The following is a 23,882-nucleotide window of genomic DNA, read 5'->3' as shown; positions in this document are numbered from 1 at the left end:
ATGATTAAAATGTCTGGTTCCTGAATATACATTTCAAGATGATTTCTTAACTGTGCCCCTAGAATCACTAATCCCCAACCAAAAGCACTGTTTATAGACATAATTCAATTTCCCAGTAATTCTCTCATTAAAAAGGAACTTAGTTAAGATCACAACACAATCTATACACGAACCACTCAATACATTTACTGCTATTAAATTATTACAGTCATAATTTCTGATGGATTATTAGCTCACAAAGGGAAGGACCACATCTTCCCTCATTGGGTAATCTCAATGATTACCTCAATGGTAATCACATTTCCATTACATTGAGTGGAGAAAGAGTACTGTGGATAAACGGAATCCTACTTCCTTCAACTAACACTCAAGAGTTACTGCCTTACCCTGTTAACCTCAAAAAAAGAAAAAAAAAAAGACCTTGATTGTAGAAAAAGAAAGATCTGTCACTGTAACTTACAATGTAACAGGGAGCATATGAAGATAAATGCATAGAATAAGCACATTTCAGAAACAGTGACTATAAAAAATGACAGTTGGTGAAATACAATTGTACAACTACGTATTCTGAAGAAGAATAAAAGACCATGGTCTCTTTTAATTTTATAGTTTTAAAAGAGGAAAAAAATGCTCCTTTGTCATATGACGAATTTAAATCAATTAAAATTCGATCCGACAATAACTCACACTTCAGTAACAACAGGGCTGGACTGCTTCGGAAGAAGCTATGATGACAGGATCTATAAAGGGAAGTCAGAAAGTCCAGGATTCTATTTCTAGTAACGCTGTGCTCTCTCCAGTCTAGTAATCACATGCCTCTCTCTAGCCCAGTTAATCACAACTAGTTTATTGCCACTCAGGCCATGAAAAATGGGGGTAAAACATCTTTCCAAAGAAATGATAAACTCTGCAACAAGTAAGTGAATTTGAAAATGTTATAGCAACTGCTTCAATTATGGCTCATCTCTTTCAGTTACAAAATATAACCATGAAATGCAAATTACAATAAATATGAATGCTTAGAATAAAAAACAAAATACTCACAGCCCACTGTCCTAGTAAATTTACTAAAAAGTTGCCACTAAATCGAACAGACAGCATCTGGGAAATAACATACAGGTTTGACACTAAGGCCGACTGGAGAATAATGGGAATGTTCGAGGTGTAGAAGAGCTTGATGGGATAGCTACTGTACTGTCCTCGATACCGGGCCGACTTGATGGGCAAGTCAACACGAAATCCCTAAAAAATGAAAATGAAGAGGAAGTAAGAGTAACTGCACAACTCAGCTAAAGAACACAGATGACAGGCAGAACAATACGTTGGGGAATGTGAGAAGCAACACTAACATTTTCCCTGCCACACACACACACACACACTGAAATGTAACTCCTGTTCTATGCCATCACCACCAATATTTTGCACTTCAGTTGAAAGAACAGAATTATTTACTTGACTAGACTCTGCAACACTGACTTGTCAGATACTGACATTTCAAATAGCATTCTTTTCTTTAAAAACAAAATAAAAATCCACATCCCCCTGACTCCAGTGAAGAAAGTATACGTACCTGAAAATATATAACAACGGCAAACACAAAGACTGTAGCAATGAGGTTCATGAGATTGGGTAAGTTCTGACGATAGAAAGCTTCCCTTAAAGCTCGGACCTTGTCTGTCCTGGTGGCCAGTAAATGAAAGAGCGCTATAACTGCACCCTCAAACTCGGTACCTGATAAATCAAGAGACAAATTCACTGTAGACTCTTTCTCCAGAGCTCTCCCTAAGATCAAACAAATAACCTTGAAACTCCAGTACATGGCAAAAATAGGAGTCAAAATCATTCATCAATGTTTACTCTATAAATCAGCCATGTGTGGGGCTTCCAAAAATCTTTACATCATGGAGGCAAATGTATCTTTTTTAGCACAAATCTCAAGTTTTCTCAAGAGACTATTCTTGATGAAAACAGCTAAAGGAGAATAAGCCTAAGAAAATATTTAGGTCATAATGATTTGCCTCTCCTTTACTTTAGGGAAGGGAAAGGGAGGGGGGAAAGCAGCAGCAAAGCAGAATAAAGATGTCAGAATCAAAAGGTCTATGTCACTCTATCGAGCTGGCTTTTAAGTTTATTTTACCAAGAATACTAATAAAGCCATCATTGCTCTTTTCTTAAGGCTGGGATCAGTTTAGACATTAACTGTTATGAAGCTTGGATGGCATCGGAGACAAATGGAGACGGGTAAGGGGAAAGACAGAATGAAGGATTTCAAAATTTAGTTGCTATTGAAAGCCAAGGAGAGTGGCAGCAAAAGTATTAGTGCTCCCTGATGATACAATAAATAGTAGTGTTTTCATTTAAAAAATCTTAATCCACTACCTTTTCCTCCCCATGGAAATGCGGAAATCGGTCAAATCAATGACTTCTGCGGCAATGACTTAAGTAACATTTTAAAAAGCTTGTTTGCAACCACTGAAATTTTCAACGAGCAGAGGCTAACATTTAGATATGATTCTTTCTGAAGCACTATTTCATACTCCACAAACTCTGCTGTTTAACTCTTGAGCAATTAGCACCAGATGTCCCCTGGGACAGCAAACCAGGATGTTTACAGGCACGTCCTGCTCCGTGATGGGTTACTTTCCAGCACACATCCAGCAAAACTCGTGCAGTTGCAGTCACTGTGCAATGTACCTCTGCCAGTGTTAATAGTAGTGGGACTAAAGGCCTTCCAGACAATGGTTTCACAGATGTTGGTGGCAATAAAGAGGGAAATACCAGACCCCAAGCCGTAACCCTTCTGTAGCAGCTCATCTAACAGCAGCACAATCAAACCAGCAACAAACAACTGTGGGGAAAGAAATGCAAGTAAGCTGAAGCAAGAATAAACTCAAGAAAGGGGAAGGTGAACACCATTGACTATTTTCAAAGTACGGGCATTTTTAATAGTAAAACCCAATTGTTGCAATATCACTGTTATGACTCTCTGCATCTTTTTAAACCCCACTTTTGTGAGAAGTCATTTCTGCAAATCAGATGGGTGGAAACATCGTTACATTATAAAGCAGACATTTCAACCTTTAAAGCATTTTTTATAAGCCATCTGAATAGTGTTTCCTACAATGTTTAAGTAAGGCCTATTAAAAGCACTCTAAAGCAAAAATGTTCAAACTTGTTCAATTTAGGACAGCAAAATACTGAAAACATTCCAAGTAGTTCCAAGGAAGTGAAAGACTAAATGAAATATGGTATAATAACAAGACACAATTGCATACTGCCACTAAAGGAAAAGTATGTAAACCATGCTGATACATTTTTAAGGTATTATGCATAACACTTGAATATATTATATTACATATACAGTTACCATTGAACAACACAGGTTTGAACTATGCAAGTCCACAAATACACAGGTTTGGTTTTATTTTTTTTTTTAAATACACTGCAGTACTATAAATGTATTTCCTCTTCCTTCTGATTTTCTTAATAACATCTTTTCTCTAGCTTACTATATCGTATAAATATGGTATATAACATATAAAATGTGCGTTAATCAACCACCTATGCTATCGACAAGGCTACAGGTAAATAGTGGGCTGTTAGTAGTTAAGTTTTAAGGGAGTCTAAAGTTATATGTGGTTTACAACTGCATGGGTGGGGTCAGCGCCCCAACCACTGTGTTGTTTAAAGCTCACCTATAATATATAGAGAGAATAAGTCAAAAAGAGCACAAATTAATATGTATAGAGATTATAACAATGTCAAAAATGCACTCCATACATACAGTGACAAAGGCTGAATGTAAATTTGAAGACAAGAATGGGCCAGGTTCTTAAGCTCATCCTTTTTTTAAAAAAAATAAAAGCATACAGGGCGCCTGAGTGGCTCAGTGGATTAAAGCCTCTGCCTTCGGCTCAGGTCATGATACCAGGATCCTGGGATCGAGCCCCGCATGGGGCTCTCTGCTCCGCAGGGAGCCTGCTTCCTCCTCTCTCTCTGCCTGCCTCTCTGCCTACTTGTGATCTCTGTCTATCAAGTAAATAAATAAAATCTTTAAAAAATAAAATAAAATCTCTTTAAAAAAATAAAATAAAAGCATAATAACTTTATGTAAAATTGAAAATTCTTAATTTTCTCGTTGGAGAAGACATTTCTATAAAAGCATACACCAATTAAAAATAATCCATAGCCTTGCAAGTGACCTCCACAGTCATGTCTTCCCTGCACTGCAGTAACCTGATCAAGAGGGAAAGAAAAGATGTTTCTAGGCCTCCAGCCTCACACCTGTCCCCATTTTAAAAACCCCATCCTCCATAAGTGAGGAAATGCCACTTCCATTCTGCCCAGCTCTGCAGCCTCCCAGCCGCTTACTCACTCAGTTTACCTGACATCCCCCGTTACAAAAGGAGCAAACTACAGTACACCATTTTAAGCATGCTTACCTTCAGCAGTTTTTTTTTCCCTTAACTGTCATTTCAGTGGTTGTACAGAGCCTAAACTATTACAGGCTTTTAGTTTGACTTTCAAAGGATTAGAAAAAGGGTACAATTCTTCTAACTTCTAAGAATGCTCATGAATCCTTTACTGTTTGAAAACCAAGCTTAACACTTTGACAAGATAAAAGAGAAGTTAGGACTTAGTATTAGATTTTAGTTTGACCACAATTACGTAAAAAGTAAATAAATACTCCCAATTAGAAAACCAACCTTGTGCAGGGACTAACCGCTGTCCTCAAACTACCAGCCCACCAGAAAGTATGATCATGGGCTTCTGATTAAATCACTTTCCAGAATCATAAAGTCACTCTGAAATACCTGTAATTCTCCAAACCGCCTGTTCAGACCAATAACCATCGGATTACAGAGTGATTCATGTATGTCCTGTGAAAATCAAACTCACATTTTTCTAACCAGAGAAAGGAGTTACAGAGAAGTCTAAATGAGAAATCATTTCTATAATCTAAAGAATAAGATAAAAGACAGTTAAAAGCCTGTGAACTATGCCTCTGAGGTGGGAGATGCTGAGAAACCAAGAAGCTAGAGCATCTCTTTGACTACAACGCTGACAGAGACTCAGTGCTACCTGCACGTGCTTGTGCAATGTGTCACAGGTAGAAATCTCTAAATCAGGCATAAAAATATCTCTACATTTTAACTCTGCTTGTGCATGCACACACACGCACGCAATTGTACAACACGATACTCACCTTTCCTGTGTGCCATGCACACTGATATTTTCTATTCTGTTATTTTAATCAAGATCCACTATTTAGATTTCAAATCTCACTAGTTGAAAGACATGACCACATGAAGGAAACAAGAATAATTAAGGCAAGAAACACCTTACCTAACAACATGCAAACAGCTTTCACAATCCATGTTTCTGTGTGAAACACACTGATCCAATTATCTCTCTTTAGTATATCCATACATTTTCAATGTTAGCAATGCCTTTAAAGACACACTACCTACCTATCATCAACCACATTTCTCTATACATTAACACAGAAAGAATTAATCACAAGTATTTGTATGCCAGAATTTCTCTTTTTAAAAAAGTATATATCCTGGGGCGCCTGGGTGGCTCAGTGGGTTAAAGCCTCTGCCTTCGGCTCAGGTCATGATCCCAGGGTTCTGGGATCGAGCCCCACATCGGGCTGTCTGCTCAGCGGGGAGCCTGCTTCCTCCTCTCTCTCTGCCTGCCTCTCTGCTCACTTGTGATCTCTGTCAAATAGATAAATAAAATCTTAAAAAAAAAAAAAAAAAAGTATATATCCAGGGGCACCTGGGTGGCTCAGTGGGTTAAGCCTCTGCCTTCAGCTCAGGTCATGATCTCAGGGTCCTGGGATCGAGCCCCACATCAGGCTCTCTGCTCAGCGGGGAGCCTGCTTCCTCCTCTCTCTCTCTGCCTGCCTCTCTGCTTACTCGTGATCTCTCTCTGTCAAATAAATAAATCTTAAAAAAAAAAAAAGTATATATCCATTTATTTCATTCCTGGAATATAACTATTCCCTGACTTCTGATACTGGGGGGGTAAAAATTAAAATAGCTTAACTCTGTTTCATCTCAAATTCAAATTTTAACAACTGCACAGGAGTCAATGCTTTAACCCAGAACTGGTCAGATAAAGTTCTTCCAGAATCCAAAAATATCCTTACTAAAATACTAGAAAAATTGTACTGGAGCATAATGTTCTAAGAGCTAGGTGCCAATTCCAGGTGTCTTTTAACACCTGGGGTTATTCTGGGGGTGCCTGGGTAGCTCAGTTGGTTAAGTGTCTGCCTCTGGCTCAGGTCATGTTCCCAGGGTCCTAGTTTCATGATCTCAGGGTCCTGCCGTCATGATCCCTGCTTGGAGGGGGGTCTGCTCCTCCCTCTCCTTCTGCCCCTCCCCCTGCTTGTGCTCACGTTCTCTCTCCCTCCCTCCCTCTCACACAAATAAATAAAATCTTTAAAAAATAAAAATAAAAGTTGGAGCTATTCTGAACTACAAGTTGTATAAAGCAAAGGCTATAAGGAAACAAAGTAGGACAACAACTGACACGTCAGTATCCTCAACAATGGCAAAAGCACGCGGAGAGATCCTAAGCACTGAAACACATAAATCAGTTTTCAGAGGATCCTCTCTCCCAAGCCACTGCAACACTTCTTCCTCTAATTCTCAAAGGTTACAAATTTGCCAATCAGTTTTTTTTTTTTTTTTAATGGAGAAGTAAGGACATTATGGGAACACACTAGAGCTCAGAAACCTACCAAAGACTGCTAACCCATTAAAAATTCCTTACCTGGTCAAAAGACAAAATATTTCCATCTAGTTAGAAGAGCCCTCCCTGTTGTAATGACACCAATAACTACTTGAACAACCTAATTCTCTTTGCTCTAATCATACGCACGACAAGATCTTATTGTGCTTCTTATAAAGGTTTCTCATTAAAAAATGGTCAAACGTGCCAATCTGAAATGATCCTATTTCTCAATGTATATATTAATAAGTTGGCATTTTAGTTTTATTTAATATTTTTCTGAAATTAATGCTCTGACCATTAAAAAAAAAATGTTCCTAAGTGAATCCTAATTCCATAGACTGAGCAAGAAGAGGCATTTCCAAAATAACCAGGACTCTAGATGTTGTGTTTATTAAACTTCTTTTCAAAATCCCATAAATAATTACCTAACTTAAGTACAATCCATCAGTGGATAGCCTCCCTAAATGACTTCTAAGGACTGTACATTAGAGAAGTATCTTCTAACTTTGACAACTCTGAGACACTTATTACAGGGATAATTTTATATTGGCCTTTAAAAGTTCAATTCCAGGGGCCCCTGGGTGGCTCAGTGGGTTAAGTCTCTGCCTTTGGCTCAGGTCATGATCTCAGGGTCCTGGGATCAAGCCCCACATCCGGCTCTCTGCTCAGCAGGGAGACTGCTTCCCTTCTCTCTCTCTCTGCCTGCCTCTCTGCCTGCTTGTGAACCCTCTTTCTCTCTCTCTGTGTCAAAAAAATAAATAAAATCTTAAAAAAGAAATGAAAAAAAAAGTTCAATTCCAAAGGATCTACTTTAAAAATCCACAGAATATACATATACAGGTTCATCAGGTTCACGTATGTTACTGGCTGTAAGATATTATTTGTGATGCCATCATTTTACATACCACTAAGAAAGAAAAAATATATCATCAATTAAACTATGACACAATAACTTACCACAAAGAATTTTTATTTTCTACTTATAAGAAAAGCTATTTTAGACCTAAACACAGATTTTATCATCTAACCTGTTCTGTGTCTTAGCTACACACAGTGACTGTTCCATAACAAACCAGACACTCTTGCAGACATTTTAAACAGCAACTAATCTCAAAAACATGTTACACCAACAATGTACACAACCAATCGATGCAATGAACATGTGACTAGCTCCAACCAGCTGATACACATATGCGCACAATGACTACTATCACAACCGCTGCCTGGCTGATAGCAAATGTGGGGCACTATCAGCTATAAGAAAAAACACCCTGGGGGCGCCTGGGTGGCTCAGTTGCTTGAGTGTTTGACTTCAGCTCAGGTCATGATCCCGGGGTCCTGGAATTGAGCCCTGCCTCAGCTCCCTGCTCAGTGGGGAATCTGCTTCTGCTTCTCCCTCTCCCTCTGCCCATCTCCCTGCTCCTGCTCTCTCTCACTCTCAAATAAAAATCTTAAAAAAAAAAATCCTGATTTCAAAGACATCAAAAAGTAAAAATGTGCATCTAAAAATTGGTGAAATATAGTTGATCTGTAATTCCTTATACTATGCAGCTATGAGGCTATTAAGATAAATTTTAATTTTTTATATCAACACAATTTACATGTCACTTCAATAATCAAAATCTGATAACTAAATAATTCAAAGGAGGAGAATTAATGTATCAACCACTTAAAGAACTGTTAGAAAAGAAAAAAAGGGATCATGTTTTGTTATTGGCAAATGAAAAATTGGATTTCTTACCTGAATAATGATAAGGAGACAGATGCCAGCACCCATTTCAGCAGGATCCCCATACATGCCCGTCATGACATACACAATGGCTTGCCCAATGGTAATGATCATACCAAATACTGACAAAAATTGGGGGAAAAGGAGTACATGCTTACAACCAAAGACAAAAAAGACTAGGAAAGCATCTTTACCGCAAAATTCTCAAATTTGGAAAAGACTCTTTAATTGTATTAATAGCTCACGTTTCTGGGCTCCATTGAATAGAGCTCTATCTTTGGGTGTATCTCCAACTTCAATGATTTTGGCTCCAGCTAACAACTGCATAATCAAACCAGATGTTACAATTGGGGAGATACCCAATTCCATTAAAGTTCCTGTAAAGGAGAAGGAAAGAAAGTAAATCTCTCCTATACCCAATGTAGATTACAAGTGTTATAATCCTTAATTATGTCTATTAAAACACATGCTCAAATGTTAACAGGCAGATTTTCATTCTTTAAACATTAATTTATTAACACATTTATTTACTTCATTTATTAACACAACCTTGCAACAACTCACTGAATCGCAAAATTACTATTCCAGGCCACCTGGGTGGCTCAGTGGGTTAAAGCCTCTGCCTTCAGCTCAGGTCATGGCCCCAGGGTCCTGGGATCAAGCCCCGCATCAGGCTCTCTGTTCAGCAGGGAACCTGCTTCTTCCTCTCTTTCTGTCTGCCTCTCTGCCTACTTGTGATCCCTGTCAAATAAATAAATAAAATCTTTAAAAAAAAAATTACTATTCCCAAAAAAGGTAAATTTCTGTAAATTCTAAACTTAAAATGTTAAATCCTTTGAAAGATATCTTCCAAAATATCTGTCCAAATCATTATTTTTAAAACTTACACTGAACATTTTATTTTAATGCAAAACAAGAAATACATACCAAGCCTGAGAATTAAATACCAAGTTAATAAAAAATGACATTTAAGACTATCTGTGACTCTTTTAATTCAAATTCTAAAAACACATGGAGAGTCATCTAAAGTCCTGTTGTGGAACATTCAGTGGCATGAAAAATGTTCATGCCATAGTGGATAGCAAAATAAAAAATTTGGAAACTATTATTACAGTTTGATTCCAGTTAATACTTCGGTGGAAAAAATGGTTTTCTATATTTTATTCTGGTTGTCAAGACGTGGTTATTTTTACCCAGTATTATTTTCTTCTTTTTGCCTCTCTTGATTTTTTAAGTTTTTCTTTACAGAAAACATATACTGTACTTATAGTGAAAAATAAGAAAACCAAATATGCCAAATGTACAAGTTAACATGTAAAATGATTAATTCTATAGCATCAAGAATACATTTCCAGGGGTGCCTGGGTGGCTCAGTGGGTTAAGCCGCTGCCTTCGGCTCAGGTCATGATCTCAGGGTCCTGGGATCGAGTCCCACATCGGGCTCTCTGCTCAACGGAGAGCCTGCTTCCCTTCCTCTCTCTCTGCCTGCCTCTCTTGAGATTTCTCTCTGTCAAATAAATAAATAAAATCTTTAAAAAAAAAAAATACATTTCCACTGGTCTTTCTATCATAACACAACCTTAAATCCTGGCTTTTATAAACGCTGAAAAGGTGCCCTTAATATGAGAAAAGATTCCATTCTAGGATTCTTCATGTCTTGTCAAATACTTCAACAGTAAAAGGTAACATTTCTTATTGTTAAAACCAGTAGATACAGAAATAGGAAGGTAAACGTTTTTATTAAATAAAATCACAAAAATTGATAACTTTCAAATGGATCTAGTCTGAGAATAAATATAGTCAAATTTTAATGACAATTTCATATAGGAAATATGGCACCTCAAATCAGTAGAGAAAGGATAAACTGACCTTACCAAATGCCTGGCCATTTATAAAAAAATCACACCTCTATTTCTTACCTCATGACTTACATCAAAATAAAGGCTTGATGTATAGAAAATTTAACCATAAGAGACAACAAAAATATCACAAGTGAGTATGCTTATCATCTTGGAAGAGAAAAAGCCTTTCTAAGCATGACAAAAAACTGAGAACCCACAATGGAAAAGGCACATGCTATGGTTAGATACAACTACAAAAATTCCATGTGGTAAAACACTGCATAAAAGTTTAAAAAAAAAAAAAAAGCAGCATAAAAGTTAAAAGAAAAATATTTGAGCACAAATGACAGAGTTCATATCTTTTGATATGCAAAGAGTTCTCACAAATCGATTAAAAATGAAGAAACAAATAGTAAAGGAAATTAAAAAAGGAAATAGAGAACATAATTTGGCTCCCAATAACGTTCTTTCTCAGGAAATACTGACAGTACAGGAGGGGACCCCCACACCCAAATCTGAACTACGTAACTCTGAAACTCTAACCAAAGCTGACTGAGCCCGGTGTAAATCGTACAGTTTGGCATTTTTTTTTCTTTTTTTTTTTTTTTTTTTTTTCAGTTTGGCATTTTGAGCTAAGAAGCAAAGAACACAGGAATTTGGGGAGCTAAATCCCGAAGAAAAGGTTCCCGGTCCCTGCTGCTGATCCAAAGCTGCCCTGGTTTTCTCTCCCAGCCCAGGCTTAGTTGTTCTACCCCATCTACGGATTCCAAAAAATGATCAGTATCTTTCTAATAAATTCCATTTTTGTGTTTAAAGTGGTCAGTAATTTTCTATTACCTAAAACAAGTCCACTCAGAGAAAATTCAAATGTTCAATAAAAATATAAGATGATGCTCAAGCTGACCAACATACAAATACAAATTAAGTAACGGGTACCAATTTTTACCTGTCCAACTTCCAAAGACTAAAGGACTAATAATATCCACTGATGGAAGAAAAATGTCATTCTCATATACAACTGCTGAGGGTATAAAATAGTACAAATTTTTTGGAAGATAATTTAGCATTATTTATCAAAAATTTAGGTTTTTGTATCTTGCCCAGTAAAACTTCTAGAAATTAATTCTATTAAAAAATGATAGGAGGTAGCATTACAGTGATGCATTCATGGTAGCACTGGTTAAAATGATACAAAATTGGGGAAAAAACTTAAATGTGTGACGGAAGAGGACACTAACGGCCTGGAATCACACTTGAAGTAACCTCCCTACTTCGTCTCGAAGCCCTTTACGATCTTGGACTCAGCTGCATGTCCTGCCTCATTACTCCTTTCCTTATTTTCTTCTAGCCACACTGACCCCACATCCTTCCCTGAACACATTAAGCACACTCTCATCTCAGGGCCTGGGCACATGCCATATTCCCTACAGTGTTCCTCCCCCAGATCTTCACATGGCCTTCCTCTCGTGTCCTGTAGATCTCTGCACAAATGTCACTCCCCTCACCCAAAATGTACTTCATGTAGAGGATACCTCCCCAAAAAGAATAATATAAACTCCATGATGATGGGGACACTGTCTTAATCACTGCTCTGATCTCAGCACCTAGCACAAAAAAGACGTGAGTGATTAAATAATTCATGGCAGAGCCATATAATGGAACAGCATATGGCCCTTAACTGAAATAACTCATCCAAGAAATTGAGTAAACACACTAAGTAGAATAGTCACATAATTTATCTTATTTTTTAGTTTAGAAAAACAAACACAGTTGACCCTTGAACTACTGAGAGGTTAGAGCCACTGACCCCTCCATACAGTCAAAATCCACATATAACTTTTGACTCCCCCAAACTAAAAACTTAACTATTAATAGCTTACTGTTGACCGGAAGCCTGACCAATAACCTCAACAGTCAACTAAGACATATTTTTTATGTTATGTGAGTGTTACATACTAGTAAGTAAGCAAGCTAGAAAAGCAAATGTTATGAAAAATGTCCTAGGGAAGAGAAAATACATTTATAGCACTGCACTGTATTTATTAAAAAAAAAAAAAATCCATATATAAGTGGACCCACACAGTTCAAACCTGTATTGTTCAAGGGTCAAGTAAATATAAATTTGTATATGTGAATGTATATGCAGAGAAAAAGTCTGGATATATATTCATCAAACTATTATCTTCCCAGGAGTTATCCCTGAGATGCAAGACTTCCATTTTCAGCTTTATATAAAATTGCATACAGGGGCGCCTGGGTGGCTCAGCGGGTTAAGCCTCTGCCTTCGGCTCAGGTCATGGTCCCAGGGTCCTGGGATCAAGCCCCACATCGGGCTCTCTGCTCAGCAGGGAGCCTGCTTCCCCCTCTCTCTCTCTGCCTGCCTCTCTGCCTACTTGTGATCTCTGTCTGTCAAATGAATAAACAAAACAAAACAAAAAACCTGCATACAAATTTTGGTGCATTTTTTAAATGATTAACCATTATTTCTATTTTAATCTAAAAAAATTATCAACAAAACCCTCACGATCCAGTACCTACCTATCTCTTTAGCCACTGCTTTACACACAAGGGCTTTTAGTTCAGCCTTCCCTCTCCAACCGCTTCCTTCACATACTGAACTCCAATTCAAATGCTACCAGTATTGTCTCTGACACTGCAGATCAGGGCCTTTCGGGCCCATGCGAAATGCAAGGACCAGACTTCAGAGGGTCATGAAGCTCAAAAGGTTTTATGCAAAATCTGTGCATGTGAGTATATATGAATTTTTCTTGGGAAAGTATACATAAATTTAATAGAGTTAGATTCAACTAATGAGTCATTGAACATTTTATCAAAAACTAATGATGTACTATACCTTGGCTAATTGAATTTAAATTAAATAAAGTAATTTATTTAAATTTATTTAAATTACTTAAATTAAATTAAAAGAAATTTAATTAGAGTCTCAAAGAAAATATGACCCATAAAAGGATGGAGGACCAAAGCTCCAGACAGTGCTATCACTCCCTTCTCTGTTGTACATCTATACTCTGTACATATTTCTATTATTACAATACATACAGAGTTTTTTAAGTATTTACGTGTTGGTCCCTTCTCCTAGGCAACGGGTTTCTTTTACCATATGCTCCCCAACCCTGTAGACATCAAAATAGTTGTTTCCACATTTTCTTTTTTATTCGTTTATTTGTTTATTTATTCGTTTATTCACATTTTCACATCTACTTGATGTCAGTACTAATGCCCAGTATGGAGGCAAACAAACAACAACAAAAAAAGAAGTACATACCTCTGTTAGATGCAAGAATAACTCTCATCCAGTAGAAAGGATCTGCAGAATCTGATGACATTATTCCAAACAGTGGTATCTATAATATTACATAAAACAGTTTTTAAAAATGCATTACATAAATTAAGTTGGAACTTAATTCACAACTCAATTACTTAATGTTTGCAATACTTAGAAAAAAAAAAAACACTACTTCTCATGTTCTGTAACAAAACAAGTGAACCCTAAAAGGAAAGTTTGGGATATTTTTTTAAAGATTTTATTTATTTATTTTGACAGAGAGAGAGCACAAGTGGGCAGAGCAGCAGGCAGAGGGAGAAGGAGAAGCAGACTCTCCGCTGAGCAGGGAGCCGGACATAGGACTTGATCCCAGGACCCTGGGAATCATGACTTGAGCCAAAGGCAGTGGCTTAACCAACTGAGCCACCCAGGTGTCCTAAAAGGAAAACTTTTTTTTAACAAAAATAAAAACAACAGAAATCACTACTTACACAAATCTACTAGTAAACACACCTATCAGGATGAAGATTTGTTGCATAACAATGTGAATACACTTAACACTACTGAACTGTATGCTTAAAAATGGCTAAGATGGAGGCGCCTGGGTGGCTCAGTGGGTTAAAGCCTCTGCCTTCGGCCCAAGTCATGATTTCAGGGTCCTGTGATAGAACCCTGAATTGGGCTCTCTGCACAGCAGGGAGCCTGCTTCCCCACCTTCCTGCCTCTCTGCCTACTTGTGATCTCTCTCTGTGTCAAATAAATAAATAAAATCTTAAAAAAAAAAATGGCTAAGATGGCAAATTTTATGTTATTTTTTTACAATTAAAAAAATACCCCTATCAGTAAATTACAGGATATATCCACCCAGTCATAGAATAATTTTGCTAAGCTATGGGTACTAATGACAGCCACAGTCACACTCCAATGTTAGACTCAAGGTTTTTTTATATATGTGTGTTGTATGTGAATATTATACTGCCACTAAAAAGAAGCTTAAAGAAGCTTGTAACAGCATAAAGAAGTGCTTATGTTTTAATACCAAGTATGACACTATGGTTCTCAAACTGGGGCAATTCTGCCCCCCAGGGGATATCTGGCACTATCCAAAGACATTTTTGGTTGTCACAACTTGAAGGGAAATGCTACTGCACCTCGTGGGTAGAGGTCAGGGATGCTGCTGAACATCCTACAATGACCCCACAACAAAGAATTAACCGGGCCTAAAATTCAGCGCCATTGTTGAGAAACCCTGCTATAAAAAGGTACAGAATTATATAAATGGAAGTTTGATACTGTAAAAATGTGTAAAAGATAAAACTAAGCATAAATATTTAAAATCCTGAAAAGTAATTATCTGTAGGTGGTAGGATCATGGCTGACTTTTTCTTTATTCTTCTCAGCATTTATCAGATTTTCTATAATAAATACATACTACTTTTTCATCAGAAAAAGAAGAAACTCTTCACTTCTGAATGTTTCCTATTATATGACCGATGTTCAGGACACAGCTCCTGGTCATACCTCTTCCTTTACCATGCAGGGATCAGACACAAAGAAAACTACATTTCCAATTTCGAAAACCTTCCTTACACAAAGCTGATTTTTTTTTAAGTTGCAAAAGATACTGCCAACAATTCTGAACAATCTATCTGGTCAACCTCACCCTTTCTGGGCAACTGGATTTATTAGCTGGGTAGCAAAGCTGGTGAAGCAAGAAGCATGGATATTTTATGTCCCCTAATGCTGCAGATACTCTTCAGGTAATGTGAGAGACAGGGAGGAAGGAAGTTAGTGCATAAGAACCAATTAACACTACAGATAGTCCAGATCACAATCTTCCATAAGTGGGAGAGAGGTCAATCAGTCAAATTACTTTGCTTAATTGCACCTGATAGAGATGGCCATTACCTCCACAATTAGATGATTTGTGGGACAATGAACAAGAAAAAGTCAGCCAACTTGCCCTAAGTAATGGCATTCCCTCCTTTCCTAAAGACAACTGGATTATTAAACTCAGTGTCTGATTTTATTCCTCTCAGTAAAATCAATAGCTATGGGTTTACATACAATGATAGTCGAGCAGCAACTCCCCATGCATAAGAAAACACACTTTTTTAAACATGTAAAATAATAGAAGCTAACAAGAGTGGGAAAAGCTAACAAAAAAATGGGTGCCTGGGTAGCTCAGTCAGTTGAGCATCTGACTCAATCTCAGCTCAGGTCCTGAAACCAACTTAGGGTCGTGAAATCAAGTCCCACACTGGGTTCCATGCTAGATATGGAGACTACTTTAAAAACAAAAACAAAAACAAACAAACAAACAAAAAACCTAAGAAAAAAGAATAAAAAATCCATGAAGTAGCCTAAGAAGAAAAGGGGTCATGAACTTAAAGCACTGGTGGTCATGGGGGTGAGAAAAAGGGCAACAACTGAGAAGCAGAGAGCCCAGCATGAAGCTGCTCCAGCCATCACAATGGGAAGGCAACAAAATCCTCACAATTCCCACAACATTCCAAACCTGGAGAGGAGCAGGCTGCACAGATAGCCTTATCTTTTTGTCTCCTTTGGTTAAAGGGGTCTAGAAACAGCAGCTGGGATGAAACAGATGAGAGAAGTGAGCAATGGGGCTCTCTTCTGGTGACAATTACAGGGTCACCATGAGTTGGGAATGAGGGAATGATCTGAGGTCAGGAATGGAACAGCCTGTTCAATCACCTGATGAGAACCACTTTGGGAGAGGAGACAGCCAGGCCCACGTAGTAATTATTGCACTTACCACTGCTTATCTCACCTCCCACCATCCCCTCGAACTAAAGAAAACTCGGTGAAACAGGAGACCCCAAGCCCTTTAACTGTGGACAGGAGGGGAAAATAAACCTGTATGAAATTCAATGGAAAGAGATTCAAGAAATTACCAGCACTGGGCAGAACTGCCTAAACATGAGAAAGACATAAAACACACTTTGGCAACTATGCAATTATACTGCAGGAAAAAAAAAATAAAGTAACATAAAATGCATAAATTAATTTATTGCATGAAACAGTCATGAGAAATACCACACTTTTTGAGCAACACAGTTCCTATGGGTCTTGGGTTCTAGCAGCCAAGCTTAAAATATTTACTACCTAGCCCTTCACAGAACAATGTTTGCTGACCCTTGGATTAGAAAATTCATTATTGTCAAGAAGGTAATTTTTTTCTAAATTTATCTATAAATTCAAAGCAATACAAATCATAATCCCAGCAAGCTTTCTTATAGAAACTGACAAGCTGATTCTAAAATCTATACAGAAATATGAAGAACCTAGAATAATCAAAAACCATTCTGAAAAGGAAAAACAAAGTTGAAAGACTTTTACACCTGATTATAGGACTTAATATAAAGCTACGGTAATCAAACAGTGTGACCATAACAATGGAATATACATGAACGGAAAAGAACAGAGTACGAAAATATATCCACACTTACACAGTTAACTGATTTTCAACACAGATGCCAAAGTAATTCAATGGAGAAAGAATAGCCTTTTCTGGTTATCCAAACAGAAAAAAATGAACCCAACCTTACTTATACCATACACAAAAATTAACTTGGACTAGATCACAGACCAAAACATATAAGACAAGACTATAAAATATTTAGAAGAATACAGGAGAAAATCTTCACAACCTTAGAAGATAGGAAACAAAAACCATGAATCATCAAAGAAAAAAGTCACTGAACTTCAAAAGCAAGGATTTTTGCTCTTCACAAGATATTAAGAAAATGAAAAGGCAAGCCATACACTAGGAAAACATAGTCATAGTATATTTACCTGACAAAGGACCTGTATCCAGAAAATATTTTAAAAGGCATATAATTCGGGGCACCTGGGTGGCTCAGTTAAGCATCTACCTTCAGCTTGGGTCATGATCTCAGGGTGCTAGAATCCAGCCCCACATCAGGCTCTCTGCTCAGCAGGGAGTCTGCTTCTCCTTCTCCCTCTGTTCCTCTCCCCCTAACCCCCACTTGTGCTCACTCTCTCTCTCTCAAATTTTTAAAAATCTTTTAAAAATGCATATAATTCAATGAGACAATAATAAAATTTTTTAATGAGCAAAAGATTGGAAAAAGACACTTCACAGAAGACAAACAAATGCCCTATAAGTACATGAAAAAATTGCTCAATATCATTTACTAGGGAAATGCAAATTAAAAACCACACCCATTAGAACGACTAATACTAAAATACTCAACAACAGGAAGGGCAGGCAAGGAAGGGGAGAAACTGGAACTCCTATACCTGACTGGTGAAAATAAAAAAATGGGGCAATCACTTAGAAAAAAGTTTGACAATTTCTTACAAAGCTGAACATGTAATTACCATACAACCCACCAATTCTACTCCTAGGTATTCACCCAAGAGAAATGAAAACAAATATTCACAGGAAGTCTTGCCCAGGAACGGTCACAGCAAGTTTATTATAGACAAAACTTGGAAACAACCCAAATGTCCAACAGCAAGTGAAGAGATGAAAGAATTTTGTACAGTCATCTAGTAGAACACTCCTCAGAAATAAGAAGGATGAATTACTGTTCTACCAAACACAGGGACAAATCTCAAAATACTCATGATAAAGCCAGAGCTAAGGAATGATACTGCATGATCCCACTTAGATGAAATTCTAAAAAAAAACAACAAATCAAATTATAGGAACAGAAAGCAGATCAGTGCTTGCCTGACACTGGGGGTGAGCTGGAGACTGACTAAGAGATTACACAGAACTTTCTGGAGTGACAGAATGTTCTGTATCCCCTGAGGTAGCAGGTATGTGGGTGTCTACATTTGTCAAAACTCTTCAAAATGTACACTTAAAAAATAAGTGTATTTTACCATACATAAATTAAACCTTTATAAACCTAATTTTTTTATGGAGGGGAGGGGAATTTCTAAGATGTTAAAAAATATGGATGGCAAAAATATGGATGATTATTCTTTTTCTCTCTCTACTTTTCCGTATTTTAAAAAAGTTCTCAGGCGCCTAGGTGGCTCAGTTGGTTAAGCCACTGCCTTCGGCTCAGGTCATGATCCCAGAGTTCCAGATCGAGTCCCAGTCTGGCATGGGGCTCCCTGCTTAGCAGGGGGTCTGCTTCCTCCTCTGACCCTCCCTCCACTCAAGCTTTCTCACTCTCCCTCTCTCTCAAACAAATACATAAAATCTTAAAAAAAAAAAAAAGTTCTCTCTCCCTGACCACCCAAAACAATTTTAAACTAAGTACAGCAGTAAAATATCTTGATGACCAAATTATTTCACTCTTCAAAAAAAAAATGCATTTGGCTTTTCCCCAGACTATGGACTTAATCTGCTCTACTGCTTCCTAATATAATTTTTTATACTTCCTTTTATGTATTTTCAATAGGTCTTTTTTTATTATTTCTTAAGATTTTATTTATTTATTTTACAGAGAGAGAAATCACAAGTAGTGCAGAGAGGCAGGTAGAGAGAGAGGAAGGGAAGCAGGCTCCCTGCTGAGCAGAAAGCCCCATGCAGGGCTCGACCCCAGGACCCTGAGATCATGACCCTAGCCAAAGGCAGAGGCTTTAACCCATTGAGCCACCCAGGTGCCCCATTCTCAAAAAACCTGCACCTAAAGCATCTAGTTTAATCCTCTCAACAATCTTGTGATGGGGACAGGTTACATTTTACCTTCATTCTGTGAACTTAATCTCTGCAAAATATTAATAAAAAGCATCAATGAATTTTATCAATTTATAAATACAGTATATCACTGGGGTTCTAGAATTTGACTTTTTGAGATTTTTTAATTAATACATGCTATTTACAACACGATTAAAGGCCAACAAAATAGAAAAAATTTGCAATGTATATGTCAAAGGTTTAATGCTTTTATATATAAAAATCTCTTTATTAAAAAAACTCTCAAGGAAAAAATGGGTAAAGATCATTAACTGCACACTAAGAGAAAAAAAGAAAAAAAATGTTCAAACCCACTAATTAAAAAAAAAGAATACACAGTAGGACAAGATAACTATTTTCACCATCAACTCAGATTAAAAATAACAATGCTCAATATATTTCAGGCTATTATTTTAACTAAAATAAATTTTCTCAAATTATAACCAATCAAAACCCTCCAACAACAGCATAGACATTTAATTAATATTTTGGTTACATACCTGACAACATACTAAGAAAATGAAGAGAGTTATGGCAGTCCATAGTACCTTCTCTCTAAACTGGATCTACAACAAAATAAGAATGATCAATCAAAACCAAGAAACAGCAAATACAAAGCAAAATTCCACGTTAAAGCATAACACTCTGCATCATGACAGGCTTCAATTATTTACTATTAAAATACTCTCACCTAGTTAGTATCAGCTAAAGCAAACAGCTCAACTTTTCAAACATAACTTTTTTTACTTTTCCGAGAATTAAATAAATTAAATACAGGCAGGCCTCAACACCCTGTACTACATTAACTGAAACCAAAAAGGATAAAAAGCAAGACACAGATCCAGTATGCATGCATTTCAGTTAACACAGCATTGTGCGAAACAGGGACTGCCCATGATAATGTTATATGAATATCTTATGGAATATGAAAAGCTAGAGCTTCTCAGGATGCCTAACATGTAACTGAAACAACTATTTTTAAAAACCACAAAGCAATTTAAAAAGAAAAAAAAGAAATACCCTTCTAAATAAAACAGTAAGTTTAACAAAAGTTTCACTTATCTCTTTCTACACATCTATTTCTGTTAGTTTTGTTGAGATAGCAAAAGCACAGAAGAGGACTGTCAGGGAATTGGCCAGTTTGTGACTAACAGTATTACTGAATTTAAATACCTGAGTTCCAAAAGTGCACAAGGATTGAAGAATAATTTGATCCAGTCATATTATTTTCTGAATGCATTTCTGTGATTCTTCCATGTATTGAATGATCAAGAAATGCGAGGCATATACCTAGACAACTGTAAATCATTTATGCAAAACAACTGTACTCATCAAAAGTGACCCAGCAGACCGAGTCATTCATAGTGCAGTGGGTCACTAGAGACAGAATATCTTATCTAACACATAGGCCAAAGAAACACTTGGTTTGGAAATGTCCCAACTTAAAGAATTGTCCTTTTTAAAAACAGAGGATAACATATCTAAACTGGTTTAAACTAGTGTTACTTACTTTGCGCCTCTTGCAAGAAGAGCAGGTCTATTTCTCCAAATATACCAGAAAAGGGTTGGGGACAGTAAATCAATCTTGCTAGTTCAGTAGAGTAAGTTTTAGCTACCCTCTATATTACCAATATGTTATACTTACTTTCCTTTCAGGTTTCTGAATTTCTGGTAGAACTGCACAGAAAGGTTTGATAACTTCTAAAAATTTGACTGTAAAAAAAAAAGAACATCTCTGTTACAAAGTTTTTAAAAAGAGATGTACCTTTTTATAGAAACAAATACAAACATCCTCTAACTTTTTTTTTTTTTAAAGATTTTATTTATTTGACAGAGAGAAATCACAAGAGAGGCAGGCAGAGAGAGAGGAAGGGAAGCAGGCTCTCCGCTGAGCAGAGAGCCCGATGTGGGACTCGATCCCAGGATCCTGAGATCATGACCTGAGCCGAAGGTAGCGGCTTAACCCACTGAGCCACCCAGGCGCCCCACATCCTCTAACTTTTAATGAAGATTCATCCCATTCCCACCTCCAAAGTAATCACAGTGCTCTCCATTTCAAATGTATCAGGGAAGAGAAATAATTAAGGGACAAAAGAATCCAAAAGGTTTAAGGGTTTACTCCGTAGAAGCAAATACAAATACCCTTGTACCACGATTTTGCTTCCTCGTGTTGGTATCCAGCCCTTTTATATATACAGAAAAGGAATACTTTCATAAGCACCACTACATCAAGAAAGAAAGAAAGAGCGAGAGAATGCATCTACTACATTACCCACACGACAATGCACTATAGAAGAAAATAAGATCAGAGGAGAAATGCAAGAGGAACTGTGCTGAAACTGCAGAACTGACTTAATTTAGACTGAAAGATGCTGAAATGCATAAGTGAGAAAGATTATGGATTCACCTCCTACATAGAGAGTTGTGTGTGTGTGTGTGTGTGTGTGTGTGTGTTTGTTTTTTTTAAGTATACAATCTCTATTTCATTTCACTTACATCAACCTTCATTGCTTGGTTGCTCTCCCACATAACGATCTCAAAGTACTTGTGTATGGATGATAATCAGCCCAGAAAGTGACCATGACATTTCATTAGAAAGTACTGCTTTTCCAATGGCCACAGTCGCCAAACTGTGGAAAGAACCAAGATGCCCTTCAACGGATGAATGGATAAGGAAGATGTGGTACATATACACAATGGAGTATTATGCCTCCATCAGAAAGGATGAATACCTAACTTTTGTAGCAACATGGATGGGACTGGAAGAGATTATGCTGAGCGAAGTAAGTCAACCAGAGAGAGTCAAGTATCATATGGTTTCACTTATTTGTAGAGCATAACAAAGAACATGGAGGACATGGGGAGATGGAGAGGAGAAAGGAGTTGTGGGAAATTGGAAGGGGAGATGAACCATGAGAGATTATGCACTCTGAAAAACAACCTGAGGGTTTTGAAGGGGCGGCGGGTGGGAGGTTGGGAAACCAGGTGGTGGTATGTAATAGGGAGGGCACGTATTGCATGGAGCACTGGGTGTGGTGCAAAAACAATGAATACTGTTACACTGAAAATAAATAAATAAATAAATAAATAAATAAATAAATAAATAAAAGTACTGCTTTTCCAGATAACTTATAACATATCAAAGTAAGACAAACCAAGGTTCTTTAAGGATAGACACTATATTCTGGCATTGCTTAAGTCAATTCCTGCCAAAGAACTGGAGAATGAAGATGATATTCTCTCAGTCTTTGCCAGAGTCTGTAATGTGCAGAAACACAAGAAGGCACTATTAGTTATGATCATCATCTCCTACAGAGGCTGCAGTCTGTATCCTAACATCATGAAATCGTTTTAAAACTGACCTAACTAATTACATTTTCATAGTGAGCTAAAAGCTGACTATATAATCTTCTCATGAAACTTCTCAAAATGATGGCAGTCACTGACATTTGACAGAACTCAGAAATTCCCACAGGCAGATACTCATTGCCCAAGTGCCATTTTGGACTATTTGGAAAATGTGAATTATAGAAGCTTTCTTCTTTAATGCAACACAAATTATCAACCACATCAGGAAACTTCCTAGACTCCTTTATCCCTCTTCCCGTCCCACCTCAATCCAAACCACCCTCCCAGATTTCTTGGCATTGACCCATCATTGGTGTTGGAGAGCTCCTGTTCAAGCAATGCTTCTGTCGGCCACTTGTCTATTCTTGCGTTGCAGAATGTCACCGATTAAAATGTAAATTCAAGGTCAGGGGGTCTCCTCTATTTCCTTTCTAAATGTTCACTAGTTTGCACTAGTTCACTCAGGTTTGCACTTAACCACTCATCCAACAAACATCGGCAACAGCTATGTAAGTATATGCGTGAATGCACGGGGCGTTGAATGTTCAGGAGATGACCCTCAAAGATCCCCATAATTCAAAGGCCTTGTTCCTAAGGCTTATACAACCTCACACACAGTGAGTTTTCAGTCAACGCTAGAAAATAACTGAAATGAAAATTTTAGGGAAAACGCTATGCTGCCAATTGCACTTTCTTCCTCCCCTAAATTACATGCCATGCATCACTTTAAAAAAAAAAATCCAACAAGTCAGAGAGCTTTATTCATCACACTAACATGCCAAGGAAGGGTGACTTGGGAATAAAAATATGAGCTTCCTAAGCTCCTGAAAAATTAGAAGTGGTCCAGGTTTCGCTCGATTCCCTAACTCCCCGCCCCCAAAACCAATGGCTTCCCCTCTCCGTCCTCCGCTCCCCGCCACCTAGCGAGCGCAAACCCCGGGCCTCCGGGCCCCGGGCCCCGGAGCCGGCCGGGGAAAGGCCGCACCGCCGAAGGAGCCTCGGAGGAGGCCCCCGGCCCGCGCACTCCGCAGCGGCCCGGCGCGGCCCGCGCCTCTCCCTCCGGCCCCCGGGCTGGGCGACCCCAGCCGGGCGCCCGCCGCATCGCCCGCAGCCCGTGGAGGCCCGCAGCCCAAGGGCTGCACCGCCGCTACTCACTGCCCATGGCTGCGGCTGGGGCGGCCCGGCGGGGCACAGCGGCCTCTGCACTGCCTTCTCTCGGGTCCCAGGGATCGGGTCTCGCCGCCCGCTCCCGAC

The 23,882-nt window shown here is 38.0% G+C and overlaps 1 protein-coding gene across 2 annotated transcripts in view; it reads right to left on the bottom strand.

The window, feature by feature from the left end:
• The window catches only part of SEC61A2 (SEC61 translocon subunit alpha 2), a 31,068-nt gene extending 7,186 nt beyond the window's left edge, over positions 1-23,882 (bottom strand). The window contains exons 1-9 of one of the 2 annotated variants that reach the window (XM_046012577.1): positions 23,784-23,882; positions 20,926-20,993; positions 19,781-19,846; positions 13,601-13,679; positions 8,719-8,850; positions 8,486-8,595; positions 2,695-2,848; positions 1,571-1,731; positions 1,045-1,242 (exon numbers count right to left, since the gene is read on the bottom strand). In XM_046012577.1, the coding sequence (XP_045868533.1) occupies positions 1,045-1,242; positions 1,571-1,731; positions 2,695-2,848; positions 8,486-8,595; positions 8,719-8,850; positions 13,601-13,679; positions 19,781-19,846; positions 20,926-20,993; positions 23,784-23,790 (975 nt within the window). In that variant the 5' untranslated portion in view covers positions 23,791-23,882. Of the gene's footprint in view, positions 1-1,044; positions 1,243-1,570; positions 1,732-2,694; positions 2,849-8,485; positions 8,596-8,718; positions 8,851-13,600; positions 13,680-19,780; positions 19,847-20,925; positions 20,994-21,776; positions 21,876-23,783 lie in introns of those variants that run through there. The other variant, XM_046012578.1, reaches the window with a different exon arrangement.

Source organism: Meles meles, chromosome 7 (genome assembly GCF_922984935.1).
Source record: "Meles meles chromosome 7, mMelMel3.1 paternal haplotype, whole genome shotgun sequence".
Taxonomy (NCBI): Eukaryota; Metazoa; Chordata; class Mammalia; order Carnivora; family Mustelidae; genus Meles; species Meles meles.
Note: the sequence above shows the minus strand (reverse complement) of the source record. Positions and strands in the feature narration are given on the sequence as shown.